This window comes from Astatotilapia calliptera, chromosome 12 (genome assembly GCF_900246225.1).
Source record: "Astatotilapia calliptera chromosome 12, fAstCal1.2, whole genome shotgun sequence".
NCBI lineage: Eukaryota > Metazoa > Chordata > Actinopteri > Cichliformes > Cichlidae > Astatotilapia > Astatotilapia calliptera.
The window spans coordinates 4721397-4743850 of record NC_039313.1 but is presented as its reverse complement, the minus strand read 5'-3'; the positions used below and the strand labels follow the sequence as shown (position 1 = coordinate 4743850).

The 22454-nt window shown below is 41.2% G+C and overlaps 2 protein-coding genes across 3 annotated transcripts; both read right to left on the bottom strand.

The window, feature by feature from the left end:
• Positions 1-6791: 6791 nt before the first annotated feature.
• Positions 6792-8577, bottom strand: LOC113033881 (proline-rich receptor-like protein kinase PERK12). Its single transcript, XM_026188045.1, has 3 exons — positions 8274-8577; positions 7756-7848; positions 6792-7670 (listed from the first exon to the last, which is right to left on the bottom strand). The coding sequence occupies exons 2-3, from the start codon at positions 7816-7818 to the stop codon at positions 7074-7076; spliced, it is 660 nt and encodes a 219-aa protein (XP_026043830.1). The 5' UTR covers positions 7819-7848; positions 8274-8577; the 3' UTR covers positions 6792-7073.
• Positions 8578-10160: 1583 nt separating this feature from the next.
• lrp13 (low-density lipoprotein receptor related-protein 13) lies at positions 10161-22293 on the bottom strand. 2 transcript variants are annotated; one of them, XM_026186856.1, is made up of 20 exons: positions 22199-22293; positions 21944-22099; positions 21093-21308; positions 20742-20963; positions 19846-20061; positions 19523-19752; positions 18912-19041; positions 18390-18580; positions 17974-18160; positions 16656-16868; positions 16361-16544; positions 16065-16266; positions 15074-15238; positions 14611-14811; positions 13346-13895; positions 13148-13267; positions 12867-12974; positions 12509-12742; positions 12042-12420; positions 10161-10381 (listed from the first exon to the last, which is right to left on the bottom strand). In XM_026186856.1, the coding sequence occupies exons 1-20, from the start codon at positions 22248-22250 to the stop codon at positions 10264-10266; spliced, it is 4074 nt and encodes a 1357-aa protein (XP_026042641.1). In that variant the 5' UTR covers positions 22251-22293; the 3' UTR covers positions 10161-10263. The 2 variants fall into 2 exon arrangements, with proteins under 2 accessions (XP_026042641.1, XP_026042642.1); XM_026186857.1 differs by lacking the exons at positions 16065-16266; positions 16361-16544; positions 16656-16868; positions 17974-18160 and having other exon boundaries at positions 22199-22291.
• Positions 22294-22454: the final 161 nt, after the last annotated feature.

Below are 22454 nucleotides of genomic sequence, written 5' to 3'. Positions count from 1 at the left end.
AGATGAATCTGGCATTGATATTTGACATCACAACAGAGAGATGAATCTGGCATTGATATTTGACATCACACCAGAGAGATGAATCTGGCATTGATATTTGACATCACAACAGAGAGATGAATCTGGCAGTGATATATAATGCCATATATCAAATGATCACTATGGCATTACTGAGAGTTGAAAAACTGTCTAAAGTCTTTCATCTTTAATAAAATGATCAGCGTTCTGCTCTACCAGGTGTAACAATTGAGTTTAACATCCAGGCATCCATGAAAACGGAATTTATGACATTTAACGGAGTCACGGGTTCTATTTATGGACTCACCTGGCAACTTTAGTGATGTCACTGCTGATGTTGTCACTGTTGGTGTGACCTCATGACTCATTCATGCTATCTGAACTGTGGTGTAACTGTGGTGTAATTATGAGGTCACAGGGGGACGTGAATTTATTCACAAAGTTGATAGAGAGTTTGGGTCATAACTCAAAGACGCAATGATGCAGTCAAATAATTTGGAATTAAATATCTCTGTCAGGGCGCCCCAGGGTGGCTGTGGCTACAATGTAGCTTGCCGTCACCGGTGTGTGAATGGGTGGATGACTGGATATGTAAGGTGCTTTGGGGTCCTTAGGGACTAGTAAAGCGCTATACAACTACAGGCCATTTACCATCTGTAAATTACAACATTTAGAGGGTTCTGACATCACAGTCATCTTTCTGACATCACATCCAGTCTCTCTGCTGTGATGTCAAATATCAATGCCAGATTCGTCTCTCTGCTGTGATTCAAAATATCAAATAACAAAAACTAAACTAAACTAGCAAATAGTTTAGTTTAACTCCACTGTGGATGAGTTGGTGTGTTTTTAGGTAACCCTTCAAGGAAAAAGACTTTCCACACAAGTCACAGCTGAACGGTCTCTCTCCAGTGTGGATAGGGTTGCCAACTCCCTGAAAAATAAATAAGGGACACCTCGTGGCCAGGGCCGGGCGACCCAGTTGTCTTCACCCTTCCCAGTGTGGTGAATTTTCTAGCTCTTTTTTTGTGTGTGAAATTATTTTTTTAACCATTTGACTTGAATTTGATTTAAGTAGATGTGTATTCTTTGTGATATGAACACATGTGAAACAAATGATCATTTAGCCATTTATTTTTAGCTCAAAATGACAACATTAACACATAAAACAGGTCTCTTTCTTAAACAGAAGCCTGTCATGCTTAACTTTTGAGAATATAAGTAAATCTTTCTTTAAAAGAACTCTGTCCTGCTTAACTTAAAATAATAGAAAACAATAGAAAGAAAAATATTCTTGTAACAGTGCACATTTAGTGCATTTAGTACAATTGGCTTCAGCTGAGGTATTATTTCAGCTTTTCTAATGCTAATCAGCTGCTCCCGTTTGAAAACCCACTTGTTCCCATGATTACGCATCTTAACTCATCATCATTATTCATCTATGTATTACTTTTATGTATTAGTCATCTATTTGTTGTAATCATCTATCCTTGCAGTCGTTTATTACACAAAATAAATTATATTATCACACTTCTGGCCACATAGCGCTGATATTCACTGCACATGCCCATATTAACTTTTTCCAGCCAGGTGTTTTCCTTTTCCCATTCTTCCCTTTCTCTGAGGGGAACAAACATTGCTACTCTAACGCTGGGCTCACACTGTGCGGTTTTAGGCCCATTTTGAGCCGATTTTTGAGTGATCGGACCGATTTTGGCCTTCATCGTGCGTCGTGTAGTATACGTGGGGTAACGAGAAGTGATTAACACCTCACGACCAGCTCCCGATCATCAATCGCTCGTGAGCCGCTCACACTGCTCGCGCGCAAACACGTAAACGCCGTGAAAAAGATGGCGCAGCACGGCTGTGCAGCGTGTGATCTGGACACAAGCGATGGAGGCACAACTTGTAGAACTTTGAAAAGCTCATCCGAGCCTTTTCGATGTGGCCTCACAAAATTATCACGACCACAACAACCGTGAAAATAGTTGGATCTACATCGCTGCTAAATCACAGCTGCCTGATCATGTTTTTCATTAGCAATTTAGCAAAGTTGATGGTGGTGGTGTGTCTGTGTGAGTGAGAGACAGAGAGAGCGAGCGACAGATTTTCTGTTATAACCTTAATTTTATGGACGCACAGTGTGAGCACTCAGGTCGCATCAGAGCATCGGGCGGTATCCGGTTGTTCAGTGATGACGCGACGAATCCTACTTCTGGGTCTAAAGTAGTCTGCGTTTAATATGGCTTTTGTGTTGTTAACATGTTTAATGTTTTGTATTTTCTTCTATTTGATCTCAAAAAGCTCCTAAAACAGTCAGTGATCCCTGTTGACCTCCCTCGGCTTTTATTACCACTAATCATTTATTTAAGCTCAGTTTTTAAAACCTTAGGATGTAACTACAGCCCAGCCCATGCAACAGTATATGAATGACTAACCTCGTATTGTGGATGGATTATCTCAGTTGTTCTCCTGGCTGAAGTTTGGTCCTTTTACAGCATCCTGCCATGCGATTACATTTGTTTCTGACCACCGAGAACACTCACGTTAACTTTTATCGAGTGGAAAAAAAGTTAGCTTATTTATATTATGCTAACATAGCTGTGTCGCTAGCGGTCACGTAGCACATCATTATATACCAGCTAGCCCAACTTCAGTAACCCTACAAACGTCACTGCTGTTTAGTTTTCTGTCTTCATTTATGCTGGAAGTGATAACAGAGCTGTACGTTTTAATTTGTTTCCAAAACCCCGCAGTCAGGACATGCTATATTGTATTTAGATAGAAGCTAGCGAGCTAACTCCCTGCTAACTTCTAACTCCGTTAAATGTCATAAATTCCGTTTTCATGGATGCCTGGATGTTAAACTCAATTGTTACACCTGGTAGAGCAGAACGCTGATCATTTTATTAAAGATGAAAGACTTTAGACAGTTTTTCAACTCTCAGTAATGCCACAGTGATCATTTGATATATGGACCTGCAGTGGAGTTTAGACCCAGACACGGCTAGTGACGTCAGACTGAACAACCGGATAGTGTGAGACCTGCATCGTGACCTACCAACTTCTAACCCCTGCGAGTCAATCGTGCAGTTTGAGCAGGAGCTGAATAACGCGACTGAAAAAATCGCACAGTGTCTGCCCAGCTTTAGGTGTACTGTCGTCCGAGACTTGCACCGCAGTGACGGCGTTTGTTTCCCTGTTGGCCATGCTTCTTGTTGTGGTCATCTGTTGTCTTCCGGTATTTTCTCCGTAAGCGACCTTTCCTCGACCAATGAGATGAGCGGTAATCTGAATTGTCATACTCGAATTGTCATAAGTGTGCTGTCAGCTCATTGGTCACAAAGCAGGAGAGGGGCTGGGAATTATGTTTTCAAACAAAGCGTTAATTCCATAAACATTTATAGACTACTTTTGATTCTCACTGTATTACGGGACAAAGTGCGTCCCTTATTAGCTCAATACGGGACGTGTACTTTTGTTTCTAAATACGGGACGATTCCGTATTTTAAGGGACGGTTGGCAACCCTACTGGTAGGGTGGACCTAGCTGTGTCGTAGCTGTGTCGCTAGCGGTCACGTAGCACATCATTATATACCAGCTAGCCAAACTTCAGTAACCCCACAAACATCACTGCTGTTTAGTTTTCTGTCTTCATTTATGCTGGAAGTGATAGCAGAGTTGTACGTTTTAATTTGTTTCCAAAACCCTGCAGTCAGGACATGCTATATTGTATTCAGATAGAAGCTAGCGAGCTAACTCCCTGCTAACTTCTAACTCCGTTAAATGTCATAAATTCCGTTTTCATGGATGCCTGGATGTTAAACTCAATTGTTACACCTGGTAGAGCAGAACGCTGATCATTTTATTAAAGATGAAAGACTTTAGACAGTTTTTCAACTCTCAGTAATGCCATAGTGATCATTTGATATATGGCATTATATATCACTGCCAGATTCATCTCTCTGTTGTGATGTCAAATATCAATGCCAGATTCATCTCTCTGGTGTGATGTCAAATATCAATGCCAGATTCATCTCTCTGGTGTGATGTCAAATATCAATGCCAGATTCATCTCTCTGTTGTGATGTCAAATATCAATGCCAGATTCATCTCTCTGTTGTGTCACATCCCCCTGTGACCTCATAATTACACCACAGTTCAGATAGCATGAATGAGTCATGAGGTCACACCAACAGTGACAACATCAGCAGTGACATCACTAAAGTTGCCAGGTGAGTCCATAAATAGAACCCGTGACGTGGAGCAGGTACCGCCGTTTTGGACCTTGTCCCTGCAGCAGCCCCAAAGTGATCCAATGGAGAGAATAGCTCAGCGCCTAGAGCTCCTCATAGAGGAACGCATAGTGATTAATGATAGGATAGACAACCTTGTAAGAGAGTTGAGGAAGGAACAGAGGCGTGTAAGGTGTGAGAAAGCAATGAGTGACATTACCAACCTAACAATGAACGTAGGTCTAGTTCTAGGTGTAGGTCTAGTTCTACCTCTTCCCATAACGGCCACCATCCTCGGTGCCGTTTACCTGCTAGGGTAAGGGGCTAGGGGCTAGGGGGCTAAGGCTAGGGTTAGTAGGGTTAGTAGGGTTAGGGTTAGCACCACTGTTCAAAAGCTGAATAAAGAAACGAACTAATTTTTGCCTCTTTTTTTATTAAAACCACCTTATAGAACATCACATCAGTTTTTTTTATCACACTGTTCACCAAAACGCAGCAAACCGTTAGGGTTAGGGGCTAGGGGGCTAGGGTTAGGCTTAGGGTTAGTACCACTGTTCAAAAGTTGAATAAAGAAACGAACTAATTTTTGCCTCTTTTTTTATTAAAACCACCTTATAGAACATCACATCAGTTTTTTTTTTTATCACACTGTTCACCAAAACGCAGCAAACCTTTAGGGTTAGGGGCTAGGGGGCTAGGGTTAGGCTTAGGGTTAGTACCACTGTTCAAAAGTTGAATAAAGAAACGAACTAATTTTTGCCTCTTTTTTTATTAAAACCACCTTATAGAACATCACATCAGTTTTTTTTTTTATCACACTGTTCACCAAAACGCAGCAAACCTTCACCATCTTATCCAGGAGGGTCACCTCCTCACCCTCACATGGAATAAGTAATCTGATTGGCATGGTGGTATGTGATTCAGCAACACTGTAAAATAATATTCATTTCTTCGGTAAGAAGTGTGTGCTTCTAAAAGAAGCTAAAAAATTCTCAGTTATCGACTGGGAATGAAGAGATTATAAATATATTCGAGAATGCATATAGAGATGGACCCTATCAAAAAGTCATTTACAAATTATATTGTTCACTGATCAATCTACGGGGTCATGATACCTATTAATAAACGGTTAACGAATGTGTATTTATGACGACGATTTGTGAGACTGGTAAACTTATGATACGTACGATGGTCTTTCGTTCTACACGGTGAATTTCAAGGTCCTGTACCCATCCGTCGGTAAACTGTACCTGGGCTTGTTGCAGTGACCTGAAGTTACTAAACTTCAGGAGTGTATGGACTCACTCAAAGAACCGTATAATTATAAATCTGAGCGTGGTGAAAGTTGGGCAGCACGCTAACGTATTTTGTCCTTCTGTGTGCTCATAAGGGTCTGACACTTTCACTGGTTTGATTTTTTTCCTCGTATCTTTTCTTTGACTTTTCATTAAGTCTGTCTTTGTACGGACCAGCATTGTTCTCCTTCGTTTTGTACATACCTTTTTGAGGGGGGAAAGAAAAAGCAAGAATTTATTGGAACCGAAGAATGAACGTTTTGCGGTGCTGAAAATGGTTGGATTTGATGCAGTACTTGGATTGTTTTGCCACGAGTTACCGGCATGCAATGCGCGAAAGTCACGTGGTCTGTCAATCTCTATAGCCAAACCCCTCCACGAACTCACTAAGAAGTATGCCCGTCCGCCTGGCACTTTAGCCTAAAAGTTATTCTTTCCATAACAAAAATATTATATATCACATCAATCCATTCATCTATGGTAGGAATATCCTCTTTAATCCAAAGGCCAGTTATGGCCTTTTTGCAAGCTACCGACAGCACACTGAACAAATACTTATCCGGTTTGCATAGATTAAGACTCTCTAGGTTGCCTAGGTACAATAATGCAAAATGAAATTGTATTTTCTTTTGGAAGATTGTTTCCATGACCTTATGTATTTCCTTCCAAAATGGAACCACACGGGGACCTTCCCAAAAAATGTGAAAATGATTTGCTGTTGCATGTCCACAATGCCTCCAGCATGTTGTGTTCTGAGAATAATTGGATTTTTGGGCTGGGGTAATAAAATAACGAAATACATTCTTCCAGCTGAATTCCCTCCACGAGGGGGAGCTTGTTACTGACCACTGCTGCCTACAAATCCCGTCCCATTCCTCTCCTGTTAAGAATAGATTGCTCTCTGTTTCCCATCTTCCTTTAACATATCTTGTATCATGACCCCGTAGATTGATCAGTGAACAATATAATTTGTAAATGATTTTTTGATAGGGTCCATCTCTATATGCATTCTCGAATATATTTATAATCTCTTCATTCCCAGTCGATAACTGAGAATTTTTTAGCTTCTTTTAGAAGCACACACTTCTTACCGAAGAAATGAATATTATTTTACAGTTATTATTTCACTCATGTCTGTCCCGTCTGTAACATCTGAAAATAAAATATAATAAATAATAAAAATAAAAAAAACACACTCATTTTACTAAACAGTTCACCGGATTTGAGACAAACATTTAATCAGTTTAATTTTCAGCTGTTTATTAATTTATTTATTGTGACTGTACTTTTGTTATTGCAACAGCTTTAGATGTGTTTATTGTATATATACAGCATATACATTAGCACCATTTTTTCCCCCCTATTTGCCAAGGTTGAGGGCAAAGTAAAAGCCATGTGTAGTTAGGACATCTATATAAGTATCAAGTCAAGGTTGTGTATATGTACAGCCATAGTGTGGTCTGTCCTGGTCACCTAGGCTGAACTCAAACTTAAATGAACAACAATTTCTGTGTTCTGTTGGGGATCAAATGCTGTCTCCTCTAGGTGGATCTGGCTCAGCAGTTGTGACCTGGAAAGTGAAACAGACAGGACCACCATCTAGTGTTGTTCCAATAGGGAGTATCAGTGGTGGGGCTGTAGGTGTTGGTTGGATGACACATGTAGGAAAGGGTGGAGTGACACCCTGGGTGGATCCTTGGTATGTGGTAATGACTTGTGGTTGAATTGTACCTATGACTACACCAGTCTCTGAAAGCCCTGAAGGATGCGTGTTTGGTAGAATGTGGGTAGGGTTAACAGCGTTAACAGAGTCCTTTGTGGGACCAGAATTGGGCACATCTAAAGAAACATCAACGCTCATCGCAGTATGAGACGGATCTGGCACAAGTTGTAAAGCATCTGGGTCAGCAGAGGTTTGTGGGTCTTCAGGAGAAGTGGCCAGAGAAGGTCCTGCATCTGCAGAGGGAAGCGGTGCTGCATCCAGGGGGTTCTCTGTAGCATCCGGCGTATTTGACTGCAGGGTTTCCTGTGAAGACCTATCATTAGTGGTGGTCTCTTCTGATGAACTGGATTCACTGGACTCTGATGACTTGGGTGAATCCTCACTTTCTTTCAGATGGACCTGTTTTATAATGAAACTGTCACAAATCCACCAATCTTTGCTATACAGTGGGAAAATGTAGCAGTAAAGTAGTATAGCTACTCACTGGTTTAGCTGTCACTAGAGTCACCATGAGGACAGCGCAAAGGGTGGCCCTCAGGACTGCCATTGCTGTCCTTCCTGTATTTGCTGAAACAAACTAAAAGAACCATATTGGTAAACTGGTAGTGTGTACATCGAGAGACAAACAGAGTACCTTCTTCTTGGTTCAGTTAAAAATGATTTCCACCTCAAATATTGTTAAAAAAGACATTTCTGGAATCATGTTTGTAGTGGCACAGATCTTTTTTCTTTTTTGGGGGGAGGGGTTGATTTACATTTAAATTTGTCAACCCTTTGCTAACATTGCCTTTAACTGTCTCAAGCATAAAATTCATTAAGTTTTAAATGAGGGTATTGCTGCATCCACTAATCTATTACTATTTGAAGGAATTAAAGAGTAACACAAGTAAACATTTTAGAATTCAATTTAAATGCATTATTGAATGTTAGTAAAGTTGTTCAACATCTTGAACTAAAACAAGTTCAGTAAAGTGAAATGCTAAGTTATGATTGAGAACCTACCTTAATGGTCGAGTGTCCTCACCATAGAAACGCTCCAGACTGATTACAGTAAATTCTCACTTCTGCTCAGTCCTCAGCAAACAATAGAACATCTGGGTTGGCCTTCTTTTTATATAGCCGTGGAAATGTGTGGGTACCGGGCCATCATTGGGTTCCTGTTCCTGGCAATATATTATGCACTGTAGTGCTGATTCCTAAAACCATGAAAGCTAAATCACCAAACACCCCCAGCTAAACTGAAATGACAGATCGCTAAAAATTCTAGGACAATGGTTGTAGAAGAATAAGTCCACCAGAAGTGCCTATTCATAAGCACAGTAAACATGTGTTTTGTGGTATTGGTTTAAACAATGGTTTAGAATTTAAATAGATGTAAAATACCTAAGGAATTTTAGACAAAGTTTCATGCATAGTGTTTGCACTGAGTGCAAAAGTACTAACGTGATTTGGATTGTTTTGATGTTCCATAGTATTAATTAAATATCCAGTGTCTCCGCAGACACTGAAACAACATATTCTATATGGACACCGTTTTGTCTCCCTGTGTTTTACAGAACAGTCAAATAAGACAATTCAGGTGAGTAAGGATCACTGCAATTCATTGTTTCCTAGCTGATTGTGACATCACCACGAAGACTACAAAGCCTTGCAGAGTGTCTGTCCACAAGTGTTACAAACCATATGTCTCCTAAATACCTAAATAAAACATTATAACAATAATAGCTTCAACTGTGTGCCATGACACTTAAAAGTGACATTTCTGATCATTTACAGTCCTCTGTAGTCTTAAGCCACCACTCATTTCTTTGTTTTGCATACAGTGAGCCAGACTAGTAATTTTTAAAATGTGATCTCTAGCAAAAGTTCGAGGTTTTCTGAAGGAGTTCCATTTGCTGCTTTTCCCCACTCAATTTTAGTTCAGCATCTGTCCATTTTTAGAAGATTTGTTTCCTTAGCTACGAGCCATTCAAGAGTTGAAAACACCTACACAACAGAAAATGTAGCAAAATACCAGTTTTGTTGTATTGTAAGGCACATTGTTACTAACAGCTTGTTGCCCCCCCCAAAAAAAGTAATTTCTTTAGTTGAATCTACAAAAATAAAATGCTAAGGACAAAAGTTTGAGAGGCGTACATTGTAGTTTTGCAACAAAAAGCTGCTAGCCAGAAACTGGACATAAATCAACATGGTGTGTGACGATGAAAAATGGAAGGAACTGGAGGAGAAAAAAGTGAAAGACCAAAGAAGCCAATCTTTAAAGAAGTCTGAGGTATGCCAAATTATACAAGTGGACAGGGAAAATCTGACAATATTCATCAATGAGTGACAAATCAAACTGCTGTCAATGTGTATGCTGGTAGTAAGGAGAAGAGTACAACAGTGTTTGTAAAACAGAGGCTCTGTCATGGTTTCGTGCTACATTTCAGCCAGTGTTTGAGAGCTTGTCCAAAAAAAAAAAAAAAAAAAAAAAACACCCACAGAATTATGAGGAAAGTACAGTCAGATTTTGACAATGATCATGTGTCACACCAAATACTGACGTTTAAGTTTGCTAGAATTCTACAAACAATGTCTTTGCCTCGTATCATTTTTCCTGTGCATTCACAAGTTTCATTATGTCACAGCACCCATTTCCTATGTTCCTAGGAAAATCTTGTGAAATTAGGGCTGGGTCAAGACTTTTGCACCGTAGTTATTTCAGTTTAAGTAATAGTCCCCCCCTTTACACAACTGTAAAGGTCTTTTAGTCAAAACAAGGCATTAAAGTCAGACTTGCACTCACATTTTACCATCTATTATAATCCAAGTGTTCATGCTTATTCATGTCAAACTTCACAATGATGGTCTAACAGTAAACAACCTGAAATAACATGACAGGAAACTGTGGAAAATGCAGACTGTTTATTTAAAACATCACTTGTTCATAAATCAGCTCGATTCCACAGAGGATACGGCTCCCAACAAAGCAACAAAACGGGAAGCTGCTGGTTTAAGGGAGGTCCACCTCTGGCTTTTCTGCTGAGGCAGTATGGGATGTGGGAATGGTCTCCGCTTTGCTCTCCAGGTCAGTCATGCTCATCTCCTTGCCTGCTGATGGTCCAGTTCCCCTGCAGCAAGAACATGTTTAATTCTGTGATGCAGAAAAGCTCTGTTCTCAAACTGTAGAGACACCAAGTTATTTTCGCTAAAAGTCTGAATAAGAATCAAGTTCCTGACTTTGTTTTTAAATGAAAATGATGCACCATCCATAACCACACTAACTTGGCAAAAATTTGATTATCCAAACGTAACAGCATAGTCTAGACTGGATAATTGAATCAGTGAATTACTATGCAAATTGTGCTGAGATTCATGGCCCAGAGACTGAAGCCTGCTCACTTTTCTTATAAACCATGTTGGATTTTTTTCTCTCAAATATTATGGTAGCAACACTACATTGCATTGGTTCAGTAGCAGACAAATGGACAGGACAAACATTTTTACTCCCGTTGACATCATTCCAAGTGGTTACGCCCAGTTTTAGCTTTGTAGTCACAGGAAAATATCCTAATACAAAGATACTGTATATGGAAGGTGGGCAGACCATATAAGAAATGGAACCTGCTATCATGAAATCACCACTTGGTTTATGAAGTCTCATATGAAACCTAAGATGTGCATTTTTTGTTTTGACCATCTTGGCATTTTCATTGTACAGTGGTCCACCTTTCCCAGCTTCAGTGATTTTTTTGCAATTTTGCATGTTTTTTATTTTTACAGTGCGATGTCCTGATCGGCTGTAGGCCATTCTCAATCTCCTCCGTGCCATGTCTCCTGCACAGTTCAGAATGCGTTCAACTTGTCAAATTCTCATAAATCTTGGAAGGGCTGTACTGTATGTTTGCAAGTTTTCTGACAAAACGTTTTGCAGCGTCAAAGGCAACCGTGGGTGCCTTTGGTTTCATTCTATAATACTGGACTTATTGTTCTACGAATGTATGAACTTTTCCTCTCTTGTTTAAATACTCTCAAAGTATGAAAATGTTCATGCCTGTCTGAGAAAAGTGTATAAAGTGTGTAGTGAGGGGGTTTTATGACCTTAAAACAAATAAAAATAAAGTTGGCTACTTCACGGATTTCACCTATCGCGGGCTATTTTTAGAACTCAACTCCCACGATAAATGAGGGACCACTGTACAATGAAAATAAAGGCTTATTCTATTCCATTTTGAAACCAGATGTGCTGACTAAGGGATTGATATGGCATTTTAAAACCCACACGCTTGAGATTATTCCAAATCCAAACAGATTTTTCACAAATGGACATCCGTTCTTGCAGATCACCACTATCCTTGTTTGCTGTATATGCTTAATTGAGAGCCAATAGAACTAACCTCCAATTAAACAGATTTCAAGTTATAAAATCAATATAGTAATAATATTTTAACCCACATCTAATAACGTTGATATAAATGCCATCCTGAGCGTTAGCATTCTGTTGCTAGCATTTCACACCATATAGCCACTGTGCCCAAGTCTTAGAGCTGCTATTAGAAGAGCTGTAAAATAATTATCACATCAAACCACCAGTAGGTTAATGTGTGCAAATGCTTCCCAGTAAGGTGTACAAAACTAAACATTGCTGCAACCCAAGGACACCATCTATTGCAAAGGGACAAATGTTGCCAAGTCTTGTAGCCCACCCACACCAAAACCCACGGAGAGAGAGAGAGCAAGGAAAAAGTTAAATTTGAGATTTAAATAAATAAAAAAATAAAAAAAACAAACCTTAAGTTGGCACTCTTCTTCCTCTTCACCAGCACTATTACAACAATGATCACAACTGCTGCACAGAGACCCACGGCAGCGTAGACAATGGGACCCTGCATGGTTTTCACGAGCCGGTTTTCACAGGAATCACCGCTGTAGCCCAGTGAACACACACATGTAGTAACTCCCTTCGTCTCTACACAGTGTCCGTTACCACTGCAGCGCCTCTGGCTGCACTGCTGGGCATCCAGGTTCACACGTTGAATGCTGACATTCAGTGTTGTGTTCAGACCTGTGACTTGTGAGACAGGAGAGACACTGGAAGGAGGAGGAGGAGAACTGTGAGGTTGAGTGGGAGCCAAGACCTCAGCTCCTGGGCACTGCTGGGTGCCAACACCTTTATGAAAGGGGGAAAAAAATAAAATAAAGTTTTAGCCATGGTGCAATCTACAGGAGCAGTTTTAGTCTTTAATTTTGTGTCCCACAGTTCTCATCGGAGTGGTCCGTGCAGTCTGCATGTCCATCGCAAAACTTCTCCACAGGCAGGCATGAGAGGTGATCGAGGCAGGGCCTGCTGCCAGCTGGGCAGTGTTGCTCTGGGCTGCACTGAGTGGCATTCAGAAGGATGTGGTCATAAGAGCACTTGCATGTGCGACTTGTTGGGGTGGCGAGGCACAAGTGCTCACAGTTCCCATTGTTTTCTGTGCATGGGTTAGAGCCTGATGAAATCAAGCAGATAATTAGGTATGAGGTAGTTTGGTTTTTTTGTACATGACATGTAGAAACATCTTTAAAAAGGGCAGGTTAGCCTTTCCAGGTGTTCCGTTTGTGGTTCTTACATACCCATCTGACTCCGTTTGCTGAATGCCTTTAAGCCGACCACTTGTGTGCCAACCTCAAACCATAATTTCTTATCCTGCTGAGCGTCTTTGTACCAGAGTTGGGTCTTGTCTGAAGGAACAAAAAGGTCAGTTGTACCACTAAATTATACTCAAAGATGTTGATTCCTGTGGAGCCATTATCCATGTTATGAAGTAGTCATTTAACAAAGCTGCTCGGGCCAAGATGTCATTTGAATTTTAGGAATTATAGTCAGTTATTACAGTACATGCTTGGACTCTTACCAGTGACTGTAATCCAGAGGAGGATGTTGTCACTTACAGCCACAGCAGCCAGGCCGTCATCAACCTTCAGCTCTGTATATCCAGATCCATCAATCAGGACAGAGCCAATGGTCCCCAAACCTGAGAACATTTGACTCAAGTCATTAAGAGAACAACCTATTGGAACAACAAAACTAAAGTAAACTAGTGTCAGCTTACTCGTGTCAGCCCAGAAAATGTTATCCCCATTATTAGAGAAGACCAAAGATGTTGGTTGGACAGCATCCTTCCACACCACTCTTTGCTCACCACCATCCATGCTGGCGCACACTATTGTAGCCGTGCTGCCCGTAGCCTCCAGATCCATATTCGTGAAACAAACTCTTCCACTGGGTGGGTGAAGAGCAATCGAACCCACTCTGTTGATCCCCTCCTTTATGAGAATGGCTGTGTATGTGCCTGTGACAGCAGTGACCTGCAGGTGGGGCTGTTTGTAACTGCTCCAATAAATGTTGAGTGTTATCCAGTCGACTGCCATGGCAGTGACGGCGTCATCCAGCAGCTCAAGAAGCTGGCCCTGAGACGTCAGGAGTGAGTCCTTCAGCCTGAAAGAGCTGAGTGAAGAAGTGGCATCATCTGTCACAAATAGAGTGCGTTCCTTGAGGATGTAGTCCATGAGATTGGCTTTGTTCACGCTCGGTATCTGCAGGGCCAGATGCTCGGGCCAGCCCTTCAGCTCGGCTGTGGTGTGTTGGGACTGCAAGTAGATCTACAGAGATTGCTGGGATTAGAGTCTTTATATAATAATTAAGCATTTATATAAAAGTCTTTCCATTTTTAATGGCATTACTCGATTAGTGATGTAGCTTGCTGTGTGATACAGCCTGTCCAGAAGGGCAGGGGTGGAGTTTGCTTCACTTTTGAGTGAAGTTCTGTCTTAACAATTAGTTTAGAGCAGAGCAATTTGCCAAGTAACCTTAATAGCATTTCCTAATAAATGCATCTAAATCCAGTTAGTATTTGTCCAATGACAATCTAATGTTTGCTTCTGTTCATCACCACAGTTGACTTTAGAATCAAACAAAGAAGATGTGAATGAAGTGCATACTTTCAGCTGTGATTCAAGAAGTCTTCAAAGTCAAAATTCTAATTTTACTGTGGTGGTGTGCAGACGCAAAACAGAATGCTCAAGAGCCCAAAACCAAGGATACACATAAAGGAAAGCTGCATCAGTTATTTATACACCATTTCTAAAGCAAAAAAAATATATATATAAGGATGCATTTTATACGTGTGTGTGTGTGTGTGTGTGTGTGTGTGTGATCAGTTTGATTTTGTCCTCTTTCAGAACCCAATTCCCACTTTGAAAGTTTCTACCCAGAGCAGATTGTTCCAATTTATCAGACATTTGAGTTGCATATCCATATACAGCATATTCTGCCAATGCAGGTTACACTGAGTAAAATTAAGGCGTTTAGCAAAACCTGAGTGACACTGGACAGAGACAGCAACAGCAGAAATGCCGAATTGACCAGGTTGGAGCAGTTGAGGTCATCCTCTGCCAGCAAGAGACCAGGGGGACACTTGCACACAGCCCTGGGCCCAGGAGCAAGCACACACATGTGGGAACAACCCATCTTCTTGCAGGGGTTCACAGTGCCCATCTGGAGCATTGGGTGGATGATCTAAAAGAAGAAAAAAAACTTCTAAGCCTGTTTGTAACATTTTAAATTAAAAACTCTTCAGCAAGCTTTCCAGGACTAACCATTAGGGTGTGCCCAAAAACTTCTTAATTGCTTCCAACACAAAAAAAATAAAAAATAAAATAAAAATCTTCAAACATAATGGAATAGCTTTGTATGAGCACTTAACACATGAAAGGATCCAAAAATTGTACATTATGCCACCCCATTTCCTAACATGTTTTAATTCAACATCACTCCTTACCTTCACAGCAAAAGGCTGTCTGGGCCTTTTCAGCACAACTTGATGGTTTTTACCAGAGATTTTATGAGCAGCCTGCACCACTCGTTTCTTGGCATCAGACCAGTAGAGCATGTCATTGAACACTGCCACAGAAAAGGGGTTTGTGGTCTCCTTTATCTGTAGAATCTGAAAACGGCATTTATATTATTTTACACACACACACACACACACACACACACACACACACACACACACACACACACACACACAAAAGGGTATTAGTCACCAGTTAGGTTAGACATTTTTCATTGCTACACAAAAATCATCATCTCTATATTCTTGAGTCATTTAGGGAAAAGACTTCCGTATGTAGTGCTGACATGAGACAGTTTTCCAATTTCATTGAACAATGTATGACTGCGCAATGACAATAAAGAGGTATCTTATCTAAAGTGATATTTTTAGTTATGGAAGGAGAGCGTGATAACCAAGAGGTTTGGAAAGAAAAGCATCTGGACTTCTTTAAGTCGATTGAAGAAGCTTCTTCAGAGGCAGAAGCTTCTTCAGAGGCAGAAGCTTCTTCAGAGGCAGAAGCTTCTTCAGAGGCAGAAGCTTCTTCAGAGGCAGAAGCTTCTTCAGAGGCAGAAGCTTCTTCAGAGGCAGAAGCTTCTTCAGAGGCAGAAGCTTCTTCAGAGGCAGAAGCTTCTTCAGAGGCAAGGCAGAAGCTTCTTCAGAGGCAGAAGCTTCTTCAGAGGCAGAAGCTTCTTCAGAGGCAGAAGCTTCTTCAGAGGCAGAAGCTTCTTCAGAGGCAGAAGCTTCTTCAGAGGCAGAAGCTTCTTCAGAGGCAGAAGCTTCTTCAGAGGCAGAAGCTTCTTCAGAGGCAGAAGCTTCTTCAGAGGCTTTTCTCTTCAAGCTCCTTAGACTACGATGACTGAGAGCCTTCACAGACAGAGCTTGATAACCTTTACGCTAGAACAGCAGATTTGGGATAGGTTAAATAGATACATTTTACCCTAATGTCGTCTCCATCAAGAGTTGCAGATCCAATCGCCTTCAGTCTTTCATCTGTCCAGTAGACCCTCTCAGAGACTGCATCTACAGCCACACCACCCGGCCAGCCCAAACTCGAGTTCACCAGTGCCCTCCTCTCTGACCCATCCATCCCAGCACGCTCAATCTTCACTACATTACCAATCTCTGTCCAGAACATCAGCCTGATGAAATAAGAGACCACGAATGCCGCTTACTGCAAAAACTGAAACAGTTCTGTCTTTTTTTTTTTTTTCTTTTTTTTAAATTCATATCAACCCTTTTTGTGGTAGCAGGGCAAGAGAGCGGGGCTGATCCAAGTCTTCATCCAAGATGATGCTTTGGTACAGTGAGCTTGCAGAGGCTGCTGCCAATCTGATGGCAGCAATATAACTCTTCACCCCATTGATCCAGTACAGATTCCTCCCGACCCAGTCCACAGCTATAGAATCAGCCTGAACACCTGTGGAAACAAGTGGCATCTTGTTTCCACAGGTGTTCCGTGATACAACTTTCAGACATGAGTAAACTGACATTCCTCTGAATGCTCCAGCCACATTCGAGTTGTACGAACCTTTAATCAGACTTCCTGTCATCTTCTGATCTAGAGAAGACCACATTATAGCAGCCATCTCCAGACTGACCCAGAAGACCTTCTGACCTTTCCAGTCATAGTCTAGAGACAAGACTGCCTTCTTTGCAGAAGAGGGCAATGTAACCAAGCTGTGACTACGCAAGCCATACAAGTAGATATCCGTTTGGATTGAGGACAACAGCAGGGGCTCACCTGAGGGATAAGAAAATGATCATAATGCATAAGTTATTCGACACTGAGGTTTTTTTTTTGCTCCATTTCACCTTTTTAATGTTGATTTAAAAAAAATATAAGACTCAATAAATGTGAGCAAAATCTTGTGAAAAGGCAGGGGAGAGTCTTTCAGCAGAATGGCTAGATTTTTGTAATGCTATTAAACACATGATTTTGTGGTTTACATATTTGCCTGACACACAAAAGATGCCAGTTTGAGGAGAGCAGGAAGTGAGTCCCTCAGAGGGTTGTATCAGGAAAGTCCTCCAGATAAAAATCAAATATGCAGATCCATCTGCTGTTGTCACCTCTTCTGACTAAGGAAGCAGCTGAAAGAAGCTTTTGTATAAGGACATTACAAAAATAAAAATATTTCACCAACTGTGAGCCCACTGCTTCTCCTCCCTCTGATCCTTGCCCTTATTTGGCACGAGATTTCTTTGGGCAGCTTGTGAGCGTGAGAATGAAGTGAAAATGTGTCACACACCAGAAAAAAAATATGAGTGTTCCTCACCCTGTATTTACCCCCGCTTCCAGTTTGTGGTCTCCTGCATGTGGCTTAGTGTTTCAACAGACATGCATGCGTACTCGTTAAAAATGAAAATAAATAAAATGGGTGCAATTCCCAAAATGTCCCGCTACCCATATGGAAAAGAAATAGAAAAAGAAAAAAAAACGTATAAAAGACTTGCATAAGACGTGGCCTACTTCATATAGTGAATCATATAAGGCTTATATGATTTACTCATGAAAGTGGCCACTTTCTCATTACTTTCATGTTGTTTTAGTAAGTATCCAAAACATACAAGTTTCATTTATATAATCTTTCAAGGGCTCTTATCCGTTTTCACTCGTGTGCTTTTCATACAAGTTTCACACAAGACAGATACAAACTTTACATATAAATCTGCTTTTGTCATATTTAACAGAATGCAGCAAGAATGTTATTAATCTTGAAATGGGGCATGGGCAAAAGTCAAACCCATTTGCTTTTGGTGTGGCTGCAGCGTGCTGACATTTTCAACTTTGTCCAGTTCCACTTCAAGAGTGACAACGCCATGCTGTTTATTAAAGGGAGCTTTACCAGTGATTTTGCAGTGGTGTCCATCTGCTTCCATTATAAAGCCCGGCTGACAGTCACATCTGTACGAGCCTGGAGCGTTGATGCATAGCTGACTGCACACACCTGGAGTCTGAACTTCACACTCATCAACATCAGCACAGGCCAGCCCATCCTCCATGAGCCTGAAACCTGCTGCACAGCGACAGCGCTAGAAACACCAAATGCAAATCTAACATTTAGATTACTCACTTTGAGTCACTGCAGGCTCATAGCCTTCATATACATCTTTACTGGATCAACAAAAGGGATCGTTTATCCAGAACAATCAGACTTTACATGGCAATATTGCTACATACACCCTTCAATCCATTTTCAGGCACCGTCTCTGCTGGGTAAATTTGATCGAGCACACAGAATTTTAAAGACAGACTTCTCACCGGTCCCTGAGGTGTGTTGTAGCAGCCCTGGGAGCAGTGCATGATATTTTCCTCTGCACAGTCTGTATGGCAGCTTCCTCCCTCATCTGAGCCATCTGCACAGTTTGTCATGCCGTTGCACACCAGGTTTGGATCCAGACACTCCTGACTGCCACACTGGAACTGGTGAGGGGCACATGTTACAGCCGGACCTGTAAACATGAACAGCATTCATGTACACAAGTTTAAGCAGCAGTTTAAATTACATGACTATCCATTTACTACTCTTCAGCTAGAATTTACACATTACAGGCATTTTACAGCTCATATAACTAAACATCCCAATTTGAATTAAAGAATTGGGACAGTCTCATTTTGCAAATAGAATATTCTCAGACAAACATCGACATATTTTATGTCCTCTTTTATACTATGTGCTAAACAGATATAGCAGGTGGTAAAACTGGAATAAGATAAAGACCCTTACTGCTACAAGTTTTCACATTGATGTTTAATTCTGTGAATAATTCTAAATTTACTCACATTCAGTCTCGTCACTGCCATCATTGCAGTCCTTCATGCCATCGCACAGCCAGGCTTTAGGGATGCACTTGGTCTTGGATTTGCACAACCACTGGAACTCTCCACAGTTCACTGGAGCCACAGGACAATCCTGAAAGTCCAATTAAATTTTAATCATCTAAACATGCACTTTACCACTTCACTCCTGATCATGGAGGGAGAGAGGAAAAGAGGAAAAAAAAAAAAAAAAAAAAAAAACTGCAGGAGGCCAGCTGAACATTTAGCCCATCAGAGGACATGCAGCAGTTTTAAAGGAGAGTAAAGTACTATTCAACAACATGCAGAAACCCTGCTTCATGTCTTCTGAACCTGACATCTAAACTGTCAGAGGAAGAGGGGCATGACAGTAATACACCAACATCGATGTACACTGCAGCTAACATCTAATGTCTGGTTTTATTTACAATGATTTCCCCTTCATTTATCCACAAACAGGACCTGAACTAAATCACTAGCTCCTTACCAAAAAAAAAAAAAAAAAAAAAAACACCACTCCCCAAATCATTTTTAAAAGATTTTTTATGGTTGCTCCTCAAAGTTTAGCATGCATGAAGCTGCTTTTTAGCATCCACCTTCTCATCAGTGCCATCTCTGCAGTCCTGGTCTCCATCACAGATCCACTCCTGCACTAGACACTCCTTGCTCTGGGGACAGCGAAGTTTGGTCTTGCAGGCTGGCACTTTGGTGCAGTCTTCCTCATCCGAACGGTCCCGGCAGTCTGGGTGACCGTCGCAACGCATTGCGGCCAACACACACTGGCCGCTGGTACACTTGAACTCTGTGTCACTGCAGTCCTCCTTTTCTATATTGACAAGAGGGAGGCAAACAAAGCATTAAAGATTACTCATATGCAAGCAAAGCTGAAACCAGGTAGGACATTAGTATGCCCACATACCACACTTTGCCTCATCACTGCCATCAGAGCAGTCACTTTCCCCATCACAAAGGAAGCTACTGGGAATGCAGCGGCTTTTGTTGTCGCATTGATGAGAACAGCCCTCCATGTACTTTGTGCATTCTGCTTCATCCGAGCGGTCCTGACAGTGAGGCACACCATCACACACCTGGCTCTTCTCAATGCACATCCTTCCATGGGCACACTGGAACTGGTCTACAAAGGACAGATTGTATAATGATTTTTTATTATGTTCACATTAATCTCTCACTTGGGCTCAGGCTTGTAGTGCATACATCTGTAAATCTACAAACACATAGACCATCCTACTGCATACACATTAGATTGTAACTGTCCAGCTTATCTGCTGATACAAATATCATCTGGCAGTTTGAGCTTCAGTTACAATAAGATTTTAATCCTAAATTCCACAGTTAGGTCTACATTTATTGATCTGCATATAGTGCCCTGGCTCCATGTAATGTCAGAGTTTGCAGTGGCAATGCTGGGGGGCTCAGCTCCCAATCATAATGTCATATATGCAGTGCCTTGTAATTATCTGTGTCATGAAATTACCTCAGCATCGTCTTTCTGCCGCAGGAACAAGAGTTATTAGACTGTTAATGACAAACCTGGCTCTGTGTGAGTACACTGTAACATCATGACATCATCAACACTGGATATCTAGCCTGTTTTCATTCCATCCTGTCATCTATAGAAAAGTTAGAAAAATATAACTTAAGAAAATACTATCGCTATAGTAATTTTTAGGGGTGCTCTGATAGTAAAAAGCCAAAGTGTCAACTGGCCATGCACCAATACTGATGTGAAACTAGCGTTGCTCACTAGATGGCAGTAAAGCCATATTAATAACAAGCAGATGACAAACAGGTTACCCTTTTCACAAGACGATGAGCATTTTGCCTCATCTGAACCATCTCTGCAGTCTGCTTCACCATCACAGAAATAGTGGTTCTGGATACACTCCGAGTTGTCACTGCATGGTATGAAGCCGAAAGAACACTTAATGGGGTGAGAAGAGGTGGACTGTTTAGAAGGGCCAACCAAGACTGTAGGCACAGAGGTTGTAATGGTCTCTTCTTCCTTTTTGTCTTCTCCTGGATACATAATAAAAATAAAATACAGCAGGGAAAGCATTATAATTCAAAACCAAAAAAATAAACAAATGCACAAGTCCAACATAAAAACGAGTGTCAATTCAGTACTATAAATACATCAGAAGGTACCACAAGTGGCTTCATCTGTGCCATCTGTACAGTCCTCCTCGCCGTCACACAGGAAGTTTGCAGGCAGGCAGCGGGTCTTGTTGTCACAGTGATGAACACAGCCCCTCATTAGCGTCACGCACTGAAGCTCATCAGAGCGGTCCTGACACTGAGGTACACCGTCACACACCTGGCTCTTCTCGATGCACATCTTCCCATGGGCACACTGGAACTTATCTGCTTGTGTGCAGGCATTACAGGTGTTACAGTCACATGCACAATCGTAGTTCTTCATAAAACATAGTACCATAATAACCCCAATAGAGCACCTTGTCTCCAGAATTCTGGTTTACTTGTGGTATTTAAAAGTACAATAGGAGGCAAAGCCTTCAGCCTTTAGGTCCCTTATCTGTGGAACCAGCTCCCATCTTGAATTCAGGAGATAGACACCCTTTCTACTTTTAAGATTAGGCTTAAAAGTTTCCTTTTTGATTAAGCTTAAAGTTAAGGCTGGATCAAGTGACCCTGAATCCTCCCTTAGTTATGCTGCACTAGGTCTAGGCTTCATTGAGTGTTTCTACTTCACTCACCATGCATTTAATCATTAGTTATTATCTCTGGCTCTACATCCCCTCACCCTGAACTGTTTGTGGCAGATGGCTGTCCCTGAGCCTGGTTCTGCCAGTGGTTTCTTCCTGTCAAATAGGAGTTTTTCCTTCCAGCTGTCACCAGGTGGTTACTTCTAGGGGGTAATCTGGCTTCCCCTCAATTATTGTATGGTCTTTATTTGTGCTTTCATGTGACTGCCATTGTGATCTTCAACTACTTCTGCTACTCAATTTGTCTAATCTAACATACACACTGTCTCATACCTTTGCTGCATGATGTTTCACAATCCTCTTCATCTGAACCATCCATACAGTCCCGCTCTCCATCACACAGATACCTGTAGAGCACACACTCTGAACCATCTCTGCACAGTTTAGAGTCCCGGGTGCAACTTCTGAGACCACTTCCAGCAGAAAGAACTACATGAATTAAGTTGAGAGAAAAAGGACAAAAAAAAAAATGTAGTCACTGCAAAATTAGAAGGTCTAGAAAAGCAGTTTTGGTAGCCCCACACTCACCCTGTAAGGAGTCTGATAATAACACCAGACAGAGAAACAAACATCCACCCATTGCCACAAAAAACAAACACAGGCCAAAAGAGGTGGATAGATGTAGCGTTTTATAATGACACCAGCTGAAGCCAATATAACCTAATTGAACACCTGCCTGAGGGGAGGAGCTATTGGTTCTGACTAAATTTTCAGCAAACCTGATAGCTCTAAAGATACATTTTCATAAATAAGCCGGAGTGAAAAATAAAACTTATCCTATTTT